The sequence below is a fragment of the Oncorhynchus clarkii genome, chromosome 11 (assembly GCF_045791955.1).
Source record: "Oncorhynchus clarkii lewisi isolate Uvic-CL-2024 chromosome 11, UVic_Ocla_1.0, whole genome shotgun sequence".
NCBI lineage: Eukaryota > Metazoa > Chordata > Actinopteri > Salmoniformes > Salmonidae > Oncorhynchus > Oncorhynchus clarkii.
Genome location: NC_092157.1, coordinates 21,183,527 through 21,201,441, shown reverse-complemented (window position 1 = coordinate 21,201,441; position 17,915 = coordinate 21,183,527). Strand labels below are relative to the sequence as shown.

Here is a 17,915-nt window from a genome sequence, read left to right as displayed (position 1 = left end):
CGAGAGACTGACATTTTTTCCCATTCCTCCTTGCAAAACAGCTCGAGCTCAGTGAGGTTGGATGGAGAGCATTTGTGAACAGCAGTTTTCAGTTCTTTCCACAGATTCTCGATTGGATTCAGGTCTGGACTTTGACTTGGCCATTCTAACACCTGGATATGTTTATTTTTGAACCATTCCATTGCAGATTTTGCTTTATGTTTTGGATCATTGTCTTGTTGGAAGACAAATCTCCGTCCCAGTCTCAGGTCTTTTGCAGACTCCATCAGGTTTTCTTCCAGAATGGTCCTGTATTTGGCTCCATCCATCTTCCCATCAATTTTAACCATCTTCCCTGTCCCTGCTGAAGAAAAGCAGGCCCAAACCATGATGCTGCCACCACCATGTTTGACAGTGGGGATGGTGTGTTGCTTTTACGCCAAACATAACGTTTTGCATTGTTGCCAAAAAGTTCAATTTTGGTTTCATCTGACCAGAGCACCTTCTTCCAAGTTTGGTGTGTCTCCCAGGTGGCTTGTGGCAAACTTTAACCTACACTTTTTATGGATATCTTTAAGAAATGGCTTTCTTCTTGCCACTCTTCCATAAAGGCCAGATTTGTGCAATATACGACTGATTGTTGTCCTATGGACAGAGTCTCCCACCTCAGCTGTAGATCTCTGCAGTTCATCCAGAGTGATCATGGGCCTCTTGGCTGCATCTCTGATCAGTCTTCTCCTTGTATGAGCTGAAAGTTTAGAGGGACGGCCAGGTCTTGGTAGATTTGCAGTGGTCTGATACTCCTTCCATTTCAATATTATCGCTTGCACAGTGCTCCTTGGGATGTTTAAAGCTTGGGAAATCTTTTTGTATCCAAATTCAGCTTTAAACTTCTTCACAACAGTATCTGGGACCTGCCTGGTGTGTTCCTTGTTCTTCATGATGCTCTCTGCGCTTTTAACGGACCTCTGACACTATCACAGTGCAGGTGCATTTATACGGAGACTTGATTACACACAGGTGGATTGTATTTATCATCATTAGTCATTTAGGTCAACATTGGATCATTCAGAGATCCTCACTGAACTTCTGGAGAGAGTTTGCTGCACTGAAAGTAAAGGGGCTGAATAATTTTGCACGCCCAATTTTTCAGTTTTTGATTTGTTAAAAAAGTTTGAAATATCCAATAAATGTCGTTCCACTTCATGATTGTGTCCCACTTGTTGTTGATTCTTCACAAAAAGTACAGTTTTATATCTTGTGTGTGTTTGAAGCCTGAAATGTGGCAAAAGGTCGCAAAGTTCAAGGGGGCCGAATACTTTCGCAAGGCACTGTAACTTTTGGATTACCCAAACTCAGTAATTTAATCGGATTACTTTCAGTTACTTCTAGATTATTTTCCCCTTAAGAGGCACAAAGTTGCATTTTTCATAATGAATCTTGTTCTAAAGGCAGCTCTGCAGAGTTTTAAACATAACCTTAACTCTAACATTAACCACACTGCCAACCCATAATGCCTTACCCTTCCTTAAATTAAGACCAAAAAGCAACATTTTGTCTTCATACATTTTTACAATATTTGCAATTTTGACTCTGCAGCTGGCCCATCTAGAGGAAACTTCTCAGTTATGAATCAAGGACAAGACTCATCCCAATAAGTGTCAACCTGTTTAAAAGGCATTAGAAGAAGACAAAAATGCATATTACCAATTTGAACAACATCCATTGCAGGATAAATCAATGTTAGAGTTGACATAGTTGGCCATAAATGGACGTTGCATTTTACTTTAAGGTGTGGTTATGTAGGCTTCTTCTAACCCATTGCTTTCTACTACAGATAATACTATGATTAGGTTGTATTAAAATTAAAATAAACAATCTGTCAGATTTCCAGTCATTCCAATTAATTTAATCTTCAAAAGAAGGACATGGAAATATGGAAATATAGATAAGCCAAATGGTTTAACCTGAGCGTAACCCTAAAAGTAAGGACTAATTATCCTACCTTGTTGTTTATGATTTTGTTGTCCTGGAGGAGTGATTGGGCTCATTGATTTGAGGTGAAAAATAAACGCTGCTCTTTGAATACAGTGCCTTGAATACAGAGGTTTTTGCATTTGAAAGATATATGCCATATCCTGCATTTGCTATAGAGACCTACTGTTTACATTTTTGTTGGTGACACTTTGATATCTTGATCATTTGCAGCAGTCTAAGTCTATCAAAAGTCTGCGAGTTTGAGCATGTGTCTGTTAGGCCTATGGCATTTATTTTCAATCAGTACTTGATTGAGGAATAAAAGCTCCACTCGTGCTCTTCTTAAATTAAACTAGTTTTTGACAGTATGGAGCACAAGTTTAGAAGGGAGGAACTTTTATTCCATAGGCTGGGATCCGCACTATGCGGCTGTTGCAAGAGCGCATTTTATTCTGGCTGTCCAAAGGGGCACATTCATTACGCCGATTCTGTTGCAAAACATTTCTTAAACGTAAGTGAACGGAATGAAAAGGGGTGAGACCTACCTGAACTTGTCCAAAATAAACTCACATTTTGATCTGTTTTCTTCTGTTTGGTTCTTCAACAGTAAACGGTTTCCTTAATGGATACACCCCCGTTCGCAAAAACAACGATTGATAGGCATCTAAAACTTCAATTCAACTAATATTGGGTGAAAATACACATACACTGAGTGTACAAAACATTAAGAACACCTGGTCTTTCCATGACACAGACTGACCAGGTGAATCCAGGTGAAAGCTATGATCCCTTATTGATATCACTTAAATCCACTTTAATCCGTGTAGGTGAAGGGGAGGAGACAGGTTAAAGCATTTTTAAGCCTTGAGACAATTGAGACATGGATTGTGTATGTGTGCCATTCAGAGGGTGAATCGGCAAGACAAAATACTGTATTTAAGTGCCTTTGAACATGGTATGGTAGTAGATGCCAGGAGCAACGGTTTGAGTGTGTCAAGAACTGCAATGCTGCTGGGTTTTTCACGCTCAACAGTTTCCTGTGTGTATCAAGAATGGTCCACCACCCAAAGGACATCCAGTCAACTTGAAACAACTGTGGGAAGCATTGGAGTCAACATGATCCAGCATCCCAGTGGATTGCTTTTGACTCCTTGTAAAGTTCATGCCCCGATGAATTGAGACTGTTAGGAGGGCAAGAGGTTGTTGAAACTCAATATTTGGAAGGTGTTACTCATGTTTTGTACAATCTGTGTACATCTGTGAACAGCCGTCCACATTCCCAACATCCACAATCCGTAAGGTGCAAATAGCTGAATGAGAGAGCAGCAGTGTGATTCACACCATTGTAGCCTAGATATCAATAATACATGATATCCGTATTGCCCTTAGGCTACACCACTGCTGTAGACCTTATTTATTTATTTATTTATTTATTTATTTACCTTTATTTAACCAGGTAGGCAAGTTGAGAACAAGTTCTAATTTACAATTGCGACCTGGCCAAGATAAAGCAAAGCAGTTCGACAGATACAACAACACAGAGTTACACATGGAGTAAAACAAACATACAGTCAATAATAAAGTATAAACAAGTCTATATACAATGTGAGCAAATGAGGTGAGAAGGGAGGTAAAGGCAAAAAAGGCCTTGGTGGCAAGGTAAATACAATATAGCAAGTAAAACACTGGAATGGTAGTTTTGCAATGGAAGAATGTGCAAAGTAGAAATAAAAATAATGGGGTGCAAAGGAGCAAAATAAATAAATAAATGAAATACAGTTGGGAAAGAGGTAGTTGATAGGGCTAAATTATAGGTGGGCTATGTACAGGTGCAGTAATCTGTGAGCTGCTCTGACAGTTGGTGCTTAAAGCTAGTGAGGGAGATAAGTGTTTCCAGTTTCAGAGATTTTTGTAGTTCGTTCCAGTCATTGGCAGCAGAGAACTGGAAAGAGAGGCGGCCAAAGAAAGAATTGGTTTTGGGGGTGACTAGAGAGATATACCTGCTGGAGCGTGTGCTACAGGTGGGAGATGCTATGGTGACCAGCGAGCTGAGATAAGGGGGGACTTTACCTAGCAGGGTCTTGTAGATGACATGGAGCCAGTGGGTTTGGCGACGAGTATGAAGCGAGGGCCAGCCAACGAGAGCGTACAGGTCGCAATGGTGGGTAGTATATGGGGCTTTGGTGACAAAACGGATTGCACTGTGATAGACTGCATCCAATTTGTTGAGTAGGGTATTGGAGGCTATTTTGTAAATTACATCGCCAAAGTCGAGGATTGGTAGGATGGTCAGTTTTACAAGGGTATGTTTGGCAGCATGAGTGAAGGATGCTTTGTTGCGAAATAGGAAGCCAATTCTAGATTTAACTTTGGATTGGAGATGTTTGATATGGGTCTGGAAGGAGAGTTTACAGTCTAACCAGACACCTAAGTATTTGTAGTTGTCCACGTATTCTAAGTCAGAGCCGTCCAGAGTAGTGATGTTGGACAGGCGGGTAGGTGCAGGTAGCGATCGGTTGAAGAGCATGCATTTAGTTTTACTTGTATTTAAGAGCAATTGGAGGCCACGGAAGGAGAGTTGTATGGCATTGAAGCTTGCCTGGAGGGTTGTTAACACAGTGTCCAAAGAAGGGCCGGAAGTATACAGAATGGTGTCGTCTGCGTAGAGGTGGATCAGAGACTCACCAGCAGCAAGAGCGACCTCATTGATGTATACAGAGAAGAGAGTCGGTCCAAGAATTGAACCCTGTGGCACCTCCATAAAGACTGCCAGAGGTCCGGACAACAGACCCTCCGATTTGACACACTGAACTCTATCAGAGAAGTAGTTGGTGAACCAGGCGAGGCAATCATTTGAGAAACCAAGGCTGTTGAGTCTGCCGATGAGGATGTGGTGATTGACAGAGTCGAAAGCCTTGGCCAGATCAATGAATACGGCTGCACAGTAATGTTTCTTATCGATGGCGGTTAAGATATCGTTTAGGACCTTGAGCGTGGCTGAGGTGCACCCATGACCAGCTCTGAAACCAGATTGCATAGCAGAGAAGGTATGGTGAGATTCAAAATGGTCGGTAATCTGTTTGTTGACTTGGCTTTCGAAGACCTTAGAAAGGCATGGTAGGATAGATATAGGTCTGTAGCAGTTTGGGTCAAGAGTGTCCCCCCCTTTGAAGAGGGGGATGACCGCAGCTGCTTTCCAATCTTTGGGAATCTCAGACGACGCGAAAGAGAGGTTGAACAGGCTAGTAATAGGGGTGGCAACAATTTCGGCAGATAATTTTAGAAAGAAAGGGTCCAGATTGTCTAGCCCGGCTGATTTGTAGGGGTCCAGATTTTGCAGCTCTTTCAGAACATCAGCTGAATGGATTTGGGAGAAGGAGAAATGGGGAAGGCTTGGGCGAGTTGCTGTTGGGGGTGCAGTGCTGTTGACAGGGGTAGGAGTAGCCAGGTGGAAAGCATGGCCAGCAGTAGAAAAATGCTTATTGAAATTTTCAATTATGGTGGATTTATCAGTGGTGACAGTGTTTCCTATCTTCAGTGCAGTGGGCAGCTGGGAGGAGGTGTTCTTATTCTCCATGGACTTTACAGTGTCCCAGAACTTTTTTGAGTTAGTGTTGCAAGAAGCAAATTTCTGCTTGAAAAAGCTAGCCTTGGCTTTTCTAACTGCCTGTGTATAATGGTTTCTAGCTTCCCTGAACAGCTGCATATCACGGGGGCTGTTCGATGCTAATGCAGAACGCCATAGGATGTTTTTGTGTTGGTTAAGGGCAGTCAGGTCTGGGGAGAACCAAGGGCTATATCTGTTCCTGGTTCTAAATTTCTTGAATGGGGCATGTTTATTTAAGATGGTTAGGAAGGCATTTTTTTAAAATATCCAGGCATCCTCTACTGACGGGATGAGGTCAATATCCTTCCAGGATACCCCGGCCAGGTCGATTAGAAAGGCCTGCTCGCTGAAGTGTTTCAGGGAGCGTTTTACAGTGTTTATTAAAGTTGGATAATCTTTGGGGAAGGACCTTCCAGTGGCCGGGGATTTTATTGCAGGGAAACTGAAATCCGTTTTACCTCATTTCTACCAACATGTCACCTGTGCAACTAGAGGCTAACCCTGCCTAAATGGCACCCTGTTCCCTATATAGTGCACTACTATATAGGGGAGTCCTATGGGCCCTGGTCAAAAGTAGTGCACTGCATAGAGAATAGGGCGCCATTTCAGATGCAACCAGTCAACCCAGAAAAGGGAGATGATGTATGATGGGGTTGTCTCCCAAACGCTCTACCACTGTCAACAGGTCAGCACCTTACAATAACCTTTAGCGAACAGACACCTTCTTGACGCCATACGTGGATTTCCTTCTATTTTCCAGGTTCCAGAATACCAGAGCAAGGACAAAACGTCCAAACAAGTGTCCTTTGAAGGTAGCCCAGGAAAACGTTATTAGTTTTACAAAGAGGTGTGTTCCTACACACACACTCTCGAACACATCCATGGTCACATGGCAGACACAGCGCCTCCCCCTTAGTGGTCCCCCTTAGTGGTTCGCTGTGGATAGGAGTAGTGAATACTTACTTGGTTATTCTATCCTTCCCAGAGAAAGAGAGAGAGAGAGAGAGAGAGTGTGTGTCTGTGTCTGTGTGTGTGTGTGTGTGTCTGTGTGTGTGTGTGTGTGTGTGAGTGTGTGTGTGTGTGTGTGTGTGTGTGTGTGTGTGTGTGTGTGTTCTACAGGATCTTACCTGGAGTGCCGTAGGCTGTCCTTCTTGTTCTTGGCATTACAGAGAGTACACTCGCAGCCCACAGCGTGAGGCCTGGGCAGGGAGATATCCTGCTTCAGCAACATGGTCAGTATCTCATAGTTGTTCCTATGGGCCGCCAGGATCACTGGAGCCACGTCCATGGTAGTGGAGTACTCTGGGTTCTGGATGCGCTGCATCAGTTTCTGACAGAGAGAGAGAGAGAGAGGAAAGGAGTCTTTAACCCTCTAAAAGCATTCAGTTGTCCTGATGATGTAATGTACGTTTTGCTCTAAAATACAGGGTCAGGAGAGTCACTTGGCTGTGGCAGGTAATAATCCATTTATTATCATAAATATTACAATGGTGGAGAAGAGAAGAGACTAACAGCGATGGAGGGCTTAGACGACCTCCTGGGGTGATGGTTGAGGAGGATGTCCACAGCTCCCACCACCTCCGAGTCAATGGCCACTAACAGAGCATCTGTTGCCTAGGACAACACAGACACAACAACAGCACCGGGTTAGAGAGAGAGAGCCTGGACCAAACACAACAACAGGACCAGGTTAGAGAGAGAGAGAGAGAGAGAGAGAGAGAGAGAGAGAGAGAGAGAGAGAGAGAGAGAGAGAGAGAGAGAGAGAGAGAGAGAGCCTGGACCAAACACAACAACAGGACCAGGTTAGAGAGAGAGAGAGACTGGACCAAACACAACAACAGGACCGGGTTAGAGAGAGAGAGAGAGAGAGAGAGAGAGAGAGAGAGAGAGAGAGAGAGAGAGAGAGAGAGCCTGGACCAAACACAACAACAGGACCAGGTTAGAGAGAGAGAGAGAGAGAGAGAGAGAGAGAGCCTGGACCAAACACAACAACAGGACCAGGTTAGAGAGAGAGAGAGAGAGAGAGAGAGAGAGAGAGAGAGAGAGAGAGGGAGAGAGAGAGAAAGAGCCTGGACCAAACACAACAACAGGACCAGGTTAGAGAGAGAGAGCCTGGACCAAACACAACAACAGGACCGGGTTAGAGAGAGAGAGAGAGAGCCTGGACCAAACACAACAACAGGACCGGGTTAGAGAGAGAGAGAGAGAGAGAGAGAGAGAGAGAGAGAGAAAGAAAGAGAAAGAGCCTGGGCCAAACACAACAACAGGACCGGGTTAGAGAGAGAGAGAGAGAGCCTGGACCAAACACAACAACAGGACCAGGTTAGAGAGAGAGAGAGAGAGGGAGAGAGAGAGAGCCTGGACCAAACACAACAACAGGATCGGGTTAGAGAGAGAGAGAGAGAGAGAGAGAGCCTGGACCAAACACAACAACAGGACCAGGTTAGAGAGAGAGAGAGAGAGAGAGAACCTGGACCAAACACAACAACAGGACCGGGTTAGAGAGAGAGAGAGAGAGAGAGAGAGAGAGAGAGAGCCTGGACCAAACACAACAACAGGACCAGGTTAGAGAGAGAGAGAGCCTGGACCAAACACAACATCAGGACCGGGTTAGAGAGAGAGAGAGCCTGGACCAAACACAGACACAACAACAGAGAATAGAGTCAGGATAGTTAGATAGTTATAGTAAAATAGTCAACAGCGCAGGGCCAGAGGCCACATTGTGTGAATCATCTTGCTCTGTGTGTGTGTGTGTGTGTGTGTGTGTGTGTGTGTGTGTGTGTGTGTGTGTGTGTGTGTGTGTGTGTGTGTGTGTGTGTGTGTGTGTGTGTTACCTGGCAGCCGTGCTCCAGCAGAAGCTTAAGGATGTCCAGGTTTTGGTTCTCTATAGAGATGGTGACAGCGTCTCTCCCCAGCACGTCTACACAGTTGATATTGAGCTCTGTCTTCTCCTCCAGCAGTCTCTTCACCATGTAGTAGTCACCTGGAACAGTGTGACATTAGAGCACAACACACACACACAAATAAAAATGCACACGCACTCATACGCACACACAGAAACACACACACAAAAATGCACACACAGAAGAAGAAGAAAAACACACACACGCACACAAAGAAAGAAAAGAACACAGAGAGACACACGAATGCACACACACACATGGGTGCACCCACGCACACACACACATACACACACACAGAAAGAGAGTGGGACGCAGATGCACAGAGAGAGACGCAGAATACACTCTGCACACAGAGAGTAGGCTCCACTCCAACACTCCAGCACCCTACACTCCCAGCTTAATGTAACAATAACAATCGCCATCAAAGGACAAAGATAGTCTGTTGAGCCATGTTTATACTGGCTTTATATGGTGAGACTCTCTGGGACAACCTGCTGGCCCCTATAAAAACATCCACCTCAGCTTCACTTGTCATTGATTTCAAATACTCTCTCATTTCATTGGGATACTGTTACGACTATCATAGCTTCTTGCTTCTGACACATGGAAATGATTTGTCTTTATACCCCTACTCTCATGGGAATTATGTACATGTGTTTGATATCTCTGTGTGTGTGTGTGTGTGTGTGTGTGTGTGTGTGTGTGTGTGTGTATGTGTGTGTGTGTGTGTGTGTGTGTTCAACTTGGCCTGGATAACAGAAAACAGAATGCAGTAAATATATAGTCTTTGTCACAGGCTAGCAAAAGCATGACAAAGCTTACATAAGAGCATAGCTCCACATAGCTCTACACAAGAGCATATAGCTCCACATAGCTCTACACGAGAGCAAAGCTCCACATAGCTACACAAGAGCATATAGCTTCACATAGCTCTACACAAGAGCATATAGCTTCACATAGCTCTACACAAGAGCATATAGCTTCACATAGCTCTACACAAGAGCATATAGCTTCACATAGCTCTACACAAGAGCATATAGCTTCACATAGCTCTACACAAGAGCATATAGCTTCACATAGCTCTACACAAGAGCATATAGCTTCACATAGCTCTACACAAGAGCATATAGCTTCACATAGCTCTACACAAGAGCATATAGCTTCACATAGCTCTACACAAGAGCATATAGCTCCACATAGCTCTACACGAGAGCAAAGCTCCACATAGCTACACAAGAGCATATAGCTTCACATAGCTCTACACAAGAGCATATAGCTTCACATAGCTCTACACAAGAGCATATAGCTTCACATAGCTCTACACAAGAGCATATGGCTTCACATAGCTCTACACAAGAGCATATAGCTTCACATAGCTCTACACAAGAGCATATAGCTCCACATAGCTCTACACAAGAGCATATAGCTCCACATAGCTCTACACAAGAGCATATAGCTTCACATAGCTACACAAGAGCATATAGCTTCACATAGCTCTACACAAGAGCATATAGCTCCACATAGCTCTACACAAGAGCAAAGCTCCACATAGCTACACAAGAGCATATAGCTTCACATAGCTCTACACAAGAGCATATAGCTTCACATAGCTCTACACAAGAGCATATAGCTTCACATAGCTCTACACAAGAGCATATAGCTTCACATAGCTCTACACAAGAGCATATAGCTTCACATAGCTCTACACAAGAGCATATAGCTCCACATAGCTACACAAGAGCATATAGCTTCACATAGCTCTACACAAGAGCATATAGCTCCACATAGCTCTACACAAGAGCATATAGCTCCACTAGATTAAATAAAACTCAACCCTGTGGACAAACTTCCAGTGTAGCTACATGCAGGCTGCTGCAGTAGGCATTCATCCAAAGTATACTCACTCATCCATCATAAGGCAAGAGAGGATGACTGTTGACATGAAGTGTTTCAAATAATAAAACACTACATGTTCACACCTTTTCTTAAACAACATGTTACAACACGCTGTCATAAAGTCACGTGTTTTTCTAATGCCATGTTAATAACATCATATACTTACTTATTTGTTAGATAAATGAATCCACCTAGATGCCTAAAATAACTCACCTTTCTCACAGGCCAGTAGGAAGAGCTTTTCATCCAGAGTAGTCTCCTCCTTCACCTCCCTCACGTCTTTCAGGGCCAGAAATTTATCCGGAGAGGACACGTCCGTGACCTGATATAGAGCGGCCATTGCGACGGAGAAGGAGTAGGGCAGGACACTGATGTGCATCCCACTACTAGGCGCCAGCGACCATTTAACCATGAAAGCCCGTCACATGGGATGACATATACTGCAAAAGACTGTTAATGTATTTCCCCCCCAAAGAACGGCAGGTGTAAACGTCTTCCCGGAATAATAAATAAATAAATGTAAACTATTATTGTCGTCGCATCCGTGTTGCTAACGTTTCATCCGTTTTTACGCAGCGTCGGCGTTTGTCGCGCGTAACGACCTTCCCAGTTGTTTCCTCGTAATAACCCGTTGACACACGCTATTTTTCTTCAGATGTAAACATACCGTACGCAGTCAGAGCATAAATAGAACTCTCCATCAACGTGTTTACATGCACCATTTTTTCGCACCGCTTCGCAGGCTTCCGACAGTCCTCTGGTCCTGATGGTGTTGCTGCTGCGCATGCTCAATCTCATCTCGCTGGCACAGCGCAGCCAGCATCCTCAGCGGTCCACTAATACCCAGCGCGGACGTGTCATAAAGGGATGTGGTTCTAATCGTTTTTCAACCATTCATTTTCATGATCATATTTAGAGAGGTAAATAAATAGTTCACCCTGAAGTATTTCCAAAACACTACTACAATCATAGTCTGCAATAATAATGCTCAAATAAGCAGTTTCATTTGGAATAATATTGTCTCAAAGTTTCTATTTGCACATTCATAACACAAACATCTCAACAAATTGACTATTTACCTTGCTCTAATTTTTTCATACTGACAGGAATTATATGAGCACATTTTGTGTGTGTGCCTGTATGTGATCTTTCCCATCTTCCCTCACAGAAAGACATTTGGATGACAAAGATACAAAGCATTTCAGATCAATATAATGACAATGTGTGTAGGAGCAGCATGACTTTGAGGACATAGTGTAACTGCAGATAAATGTCACATAGGCCTATACTGCACCATTTAATACCAGAGGGCTTTTAGGTAATGAACATGCCATTGTACCATTAAAGCAAGGAAGATTGGGATAAATGATGGTAAAATTAGAGAGGGCTAATAATTATGGTGCACACATGCATCTTTCAACATGAGGCGTTGAAACAAGGGGCAGTCAGCAGTTGAACCAATTACAAAGTGTTTTCCCCGCCACCTGTTTCGCGAAAAAAGCTAAAGAACGGGGCTGGAGAAATGTAACCACTCAAATTCAGACAGCGCTATGGATGGAGTAGAACAAGTTACTATTCTGGGTGCTGATGGGGTACGGCAGCTGACGGGGTATGACAGAGGAACTAAGCTCATGAAGCAATTAGAATTGATGTTCTTCAAGAATCAATGGGTACATTAATTTATAAGTCCACAAATGGATGTAGCAACGGCAGATTTCCCCTTTAATGTTAAAGGTTTTATTTTTCTAATCTGGGTGAACATATCTCCTGAAATAACTTTAGGCGCAAATCTGTAGTACAAATAATCAAATCAAATCAAATTTGATTCGTCACATGCGCAGGTGTAGTAGACTTTACAGTGAAATGCTTACTCACGAGCCCCTAACCGACAATGCTGTTTAAAAAAATCTGCATAAGAATAAGAGATAAAAGTTCAAATAACACATTTAACAATTAATCAATTAAGTTTATTTAACTTATTTTTCTATAAGACATAAATCATTGACAACAGGTGCAGTAGCCTACATAATATCCAAAGGTTTACCGCACCCAACAGGAATTGAAATATCTCCTTTATCCCAGCAGATGTCAACCTTCGGAAAGGAACTGCAGCGCATACAGCAGTGACCGCATCCAAAAACCCAAGAGTAATGAAAATACACATTTACCAAGAAATCCTCTCAGGAAAAGATTAGCCTAATACTGAACTAAAAACTATTGAGACAACTGTAGGACGCCCAATAGACATGCCCAAACCCTCCCATTTTTGGCTGCCATTGGTGTAATAACACATGAACTGATACACGTGAGCGGATTATTTTCAATCTGTTGGGCATTTGATCCGTGCCCCTAAAACATATGGGTTTATCGCTTGCCATGGCTGTCAATTCCACGCTAACAGCTGTCAAAAAGTGGATTACCACTGATTCCAATTTGGCTGGTGAGAGAGACTCAGTGAGCATAGCCTTGCTATTGAGAAAGGCCGCTGTAGGCAGACCTGGCTCTCAAGAGAAGACAGGCTATGTGCACACTGCGAGGTGGAAACTGAGCTGCACTTCCTAACCTCCTGCCAAATATATGACCATAGAGACACATATATCCATCAGATTACACAGATCCACAAAGAATTCGAAAACAAATCCAATTTTGATAAACTCCCATATCTACTGGGTGAAATTCCAGTGTGCCGTCACCGCAGCAAGATTTGTGACCTGTTGCCACAAGAAAAGGGCCACCAGTGAAGAACAAACACCACTGTAAATACAACCCATATTTATGTTTGTTTGTTTTCCCTTTTGTACTTTGGCCATTTGCACATGGTTACAACACTGTATATAGACATAATGACATTTGTCTTTGTTCTTTTGGAACTTCTGTGAGTGTAATGTTTGCTGTTCATTTTTATTGTTTATTTCACTTTTGTATATTATCTACTTCACTTTAATTGAATTGAGATCACAGGACAGGATAGGCAGTTCAGTTACCAGTTTGGGCAAAACTGCTCTCATTGCCTATCTTCCATTGGTCCCGTTTGGTCCCGTTTTCAAACGGCCGTCAGGTCTACAGTAGCTCTTGAGACTTGGCAAAACACATGTCTCTAATGGGAGCTATCGATTGCTTGCTGCCTAGGCCAGCACAATATGAGAGGATACAGATATGGTGAAACATGATCATTAATATTACCAACAGACCTTGAATGTAGACTATTGTCTGTTCTCCCTGAAAATGCCACAAAACATACGATTTGAAAATACTACCACACATTGATATGATACATTGTAACATTGAAACAATGTGTGTAACAGATTTCTACTAATAGCCTAGTTGCATAACAGTGCGCTAAGCAAGTCTATAAATTAACCGACCGGAGCTGAGTCGACCCAATGCTACTACACTGCCAGAGCGGACACCAGCATCCCTTACATTTCTATTCTATCCTAACAACAGCATCATTTTCCACAGTTGTGACGTCTACCATTGCTGCGAGACTTTGTTGTCCCCCACGATGAAATCGGGGAGGGGACTGTGGATCTGTCTCCATCCGTCGGTGCCTTTGTACGTTAGTCACACGCGATATCTCAGACAGCACTTGGCCGATGTTGACGAAACTTCAGTGAATGATGCGTCTTGCCATAAACATCCAGCATTTACAAAATAACACTGATTGGCCCAAGACCAGAGCTAAAGTAATTCACTTAAATTTGCGAAACTGAAATGTGTTAGTCACACGCGATATCTCAATTGGCCCAAGCGGGGGCGCTGCATCATTCGTGAGAGACGACATGTTTACTGTTGCCTTTTTTCAAATGTGAGCGTGTCGAGAGCGGTGCATTCATTGTTGACAGACGTGCCGAAGAACCAAGGGCGTAACTCGTTTATGCACGTATCCTATCATGCTCCAATGGCGTTTAGAGAAGGGAGGGCTTTTCTCCCTGTACTCTGATTAAATCAGTCCTGTTTCAATGGTTAAGAGATACAATACCGCACATCAGGAATAATGGAAATATTTGATTCTTTGGACGAATAGACTCACCTCTGGATATACCTGCGACATTTAGCGGCATTATTCAAGAAGAAGCTGGAGCGCGTAATTTCTAACGTATTACTTGTGTGCTGTGGTACAATGTACATATAGGCTCCATCTATACCGGGGCGCATCAGATTTTAACTGCGCTGAGATGCCTACACTGAATATTGTCAAGGAGGGCGTAAATTGTTTGCATGAACGGTTCTTTGTTTTGTTTTTTGATGGCAGGCCTAACGCAATACGCACTGTAATACCCGTAATGGAAACATTTTCATGTGAAGAGCCTTGCGCACTGCAGTAAAGGCAGAGCTGCGTTATCGTATTTTGGATCGCGAATCGTATTGTGATATCGAATCTGTTGGCTGGGGTATTACCTAATCATTTAGCATTGGATTCGGTCGGTATCAATTCCCACCGGAGATATTCAATACGCTGTACGGGTTCGCCTATTGTAAATGTAAGAAGCTTTCTCCCAGTGGTGAGAGCCACTCACTCCTAGGTTACAGATGAGAGGGAAACAATACCACCAACAACTGAAGTTGACAGCGCCTTGGGAGAAGGATGCTGGCTACGGGAGAAAGCTCAAAACGTACAGGAACCATACCAAGATAATAGCCCAGCCCGGCATTGTGATGAAGGTGCTACGCAGAAAGCGGATTGTGTTGTTTATAGCCTATTTCTTGCTGCTGGTGCTGACCATGCTGAACTTGGCCAACTATAAATGGACTAAAGAGCCCCAGCAGTGCAATCACCAGATGAGGAGCACTACCTATCATGGCAGATCAGACATCCGGTTCCTCTACAGACCCTCTCTGGCCAAGAAAAGACAGTTGGTCTATGTTCTGACCACATGGAGGTCTGGGTCCTCCTTTTTTGGGGAGCTGTTTAACCAAAATCCTGAAGTGTTCTTCCTGTATGAACCCATGTGGCACATCTGGCAGAAGCTGTACCCGGGAGATGCAGTGTCTTTGCAGGGGGCAGCCAGGGACATGCTCAGCTCCTTATACCGCTGTGATCTCTCTGTGTTCCAGCTGTACAACAGCCCAGGGGGAAAGAACTTTACTTCCCTAGGACTCTTTGGGGCCACCCTGAATAAGGTGGTGTGCTCCTACCCCCTCTGCTCTGCCTACAGGAAAGAGGTGGTGGGGATGGTGGACGACAAGGTGTGTAAAAAGTGCCCACCTCAAAGCCTTAGACTACTGGAGGAGGAGTGCCTCAAGTACAGCACTATCGTTATTAAAGGGGTGCGTATCCTGGACGTTAACGTTCTAGCCCCCCTCATGGAGGACCCGTCGCTGGACGTGAAGGTAGTTCACCTGGTCAGGGACCCCCGGGCCGTGGCCAACTCCAGGATCAAGTCCCGACACGGGCTGATCCGGGAGAACCTGCAGGTGGTCCGGAGCAGGGACCCAAAGCTCCGCAGGATCCCCTTTGTCGACCCCAACCACAAAGCCAACAAGAAGGACGGCTCGGACTACCACTCCATCGGAGCCATGGAGGTGATCTGTGACCGCACCTCCCGGACCCTGAGGACGGCCTTAAACCCTCCCAGTTGGCTCAAAGGGAAGTACATGGCCGTGCGTTATGAGGACCTGGTGGAGAACCCTGTGAAGATCCTGAGGAACATCTACCACTTCGCCAACCTCACCACCAACCACGACATTGAGTCGTTTGCTCTGAACATGACAGGTGGGTCTAGTTCGTCCTCCAAGCCGTTCATAGTGTCCTCCAGGAACGCCACTCAGGCTGCCAGCGCATGGAGAACAGTGCTCAGCATCCAGCAGATCAAACAGGTGGAGGACTACTGTCATCACTCCATGGCTGTCCTGGGCTACGAGAGAGTCAGGACGGCCGGGGAGGCCAAGGACCTCAGTAAGTCTTTACTGACGGTCTCCAAACTGTGACAGAAAAACATTTATTTTTTCCTTCCACCAAAGACAGTGAATTCAATGTAATTTTGCATCTAGTGCCATTCCGTTAATCGTGGAATTATAAAGCTTTACTTTGAATCAGTGTTTTTGAGGAATTCCACTTCTTGGCCACATTGGAATGTGTCTTAGTTTTATTTTTCAGTTCAATTACAGACAGTTGTATTTGACAGGACCATTACTTTGGTGTCTGGTAAACTGGATGTTTCTGACAAAGCCTGAAGGCCTATGAACAATGACTTGAATATTGAACTGCAACTATGGAAACAAACAAACACTGTATGACTCATGTATCTTGTTATGAAAACACTTCAAAGTGGATGTTTTGGGAGTTATTTTGAATGTTCAGAACCTGAGAAAAGATTTGGTTTTCCACTACCCATAATGTTTGTAAAAGGTAAAAACCAGTGAATGAAAATAATCCTGCATTAATTCATCAAAAAGCTAATTGTTTGAGTCATGGATGGACTCGGAGACAATCATTAAACTGGTCTGTTATAACTATAATGTTAGTCTGAGGAAGCATCTTTGACTTTCAGGTTTATTAGTTATTTATTTGTTAATTCGTTTTTTGTTATATGTTATTACAGTGGGACATCCCCAGACGACAACAGATGGTAGGACAGTATTAGTAAAGTTTGTGGTCATACGCACTTCCTTAAAAACATACACTGCCGTTCAAACGTTTGGGGAACTTAGAAATGTATTTATTTTTTGAAGAAAAGCTTTTTTTTTATCCTTTAAAATAACATCAAATTGATCAGAAATACAGTGTAGACATTGTTAATGTCTACACTGACGCCTCACAAGTCCTCAAATGGCAGCTTCATTAAATAGTACCCGCAAAAACACCAGTCTCAACGTCAACAGTGAAGAGGCAACTGCAGGATGCTGGCCTTCTAGACGGAGTTGCAAAGAAAAAGCCATATCTCAGACTGGCCAATAAATGTAAAGATTAAGATGGGCAAAAGAACACAGACGCTGGACAGAGGAACTCTGCCTAGAAGGCCAGCATCCCCAGAGTCGCCTCTTCACTGTTGACGTTGAGACTGGTGTTTTGCGGGTACTATTTAATGAAGCTGCCATTTGAGGACTTGTGAGAAGTCTGTTTCTAAAACTAGACACTCTAATGTACTTGTCCTCTTTCTCAGTTGTGCACCAGGGCCTCCTATCTCCTACTCGAGATCTTCAGTTTCTTGGCAATGACTTGCATAGAATAGCCTTAATTTCAAGAATAGACTGATGTGTTTCAGAAGAAAGTTATTTGTTTCTGGCCATTTTGAGCCTGTAATCAAACCCACAAATGCTGATGCTCCAGATACTCAACTAGTGTAAAGAAGGCCAGATGTATTGCTTTTTTCAGCTGTGCTAACATAATTGCAAAAGGGTTTTCTAATGATCAATTAGCCTTTTAAAGTGATAAACGTAGCTAACACAACGTGCCATTGGAGTGATGGTTGCTGATAATGGGCCTCTGTACGCCTATGTAGATATTCCATTAAAAATCAGCCGTTTCCAACTACAATAGTCATTTACAACGTTTAGAATGTCAACACTGTATTTCTGATCAATTTTATGTTATTTTAATGGACAAAACA

At 43.6% G+C, this 17,915-nt stretch overlaps 2 protein-coding genes across 2 annotated transcripts in view; one reads left to right on the top strand and one right to left on the bottom strand.

Moving 5' to 3' along the window:
* The window catches only part of LOC139420349 (transient receptor potential cation channel, subfamily C, member 1), a 45,789-nt gene extending 34,627 nt beyond the window's left edge, over nt 1-11,162 (bottom strand). The window contains exons 1-4 of the mRNA XM_071170347.1: nt 10,576-11,162; nt 8,398-8,546; nt 7,076-7,177; nt 6,691-6,893 (exon numbers count right to left, since the gene is read on the bottom strand). Of these exons, the coding sequence (XP_071026448.1) occupies nt 6,691-6,893; nt 7,076-7,177; nt 8,398-8,546; nt 10,576-10,774 (653 nt within the window). The 5' untranslated portion in view covers nt 10,775-11,162. The remainder of the gene's footprint in view (nt 1-6,690; nt 6,894-7,075; nt 7,178-8,397; nt 8,547-10,575) is intronic.
* A 3,170-nt stretch (nt 11,163-14,332) lies between these two features.
* LOC139420678 (carbohydrate sulfotransferase 2-like) lies at nt 14,333-16,818 on the top strand. Its single transcript, XM_071170897.1, has one exon. It carries the CDS (start codon nt 14,896-14,898, stop codon nt 16,291-16,293), a length of 1,398 nt encoding a protein of 465 aa, XP_071026998.1. The 5' UTR covers nt 14,333-14,895; the 3' UTR covers nt 16,294-16,818.
* The last annotated feature ends 1,097 nt before the right edge of the window (nt 16,819-17,915 follow it).

Bases quoted from the DNA above. Each gene is read 5' to 3' on its own strand.
- LOC139420678 (XM_071170897.1), top strand. From the start codon at position 14,896: ATGAGAGGGAAACAATACCACCAACAACTGAAGTTGACAGCGCCTTGG.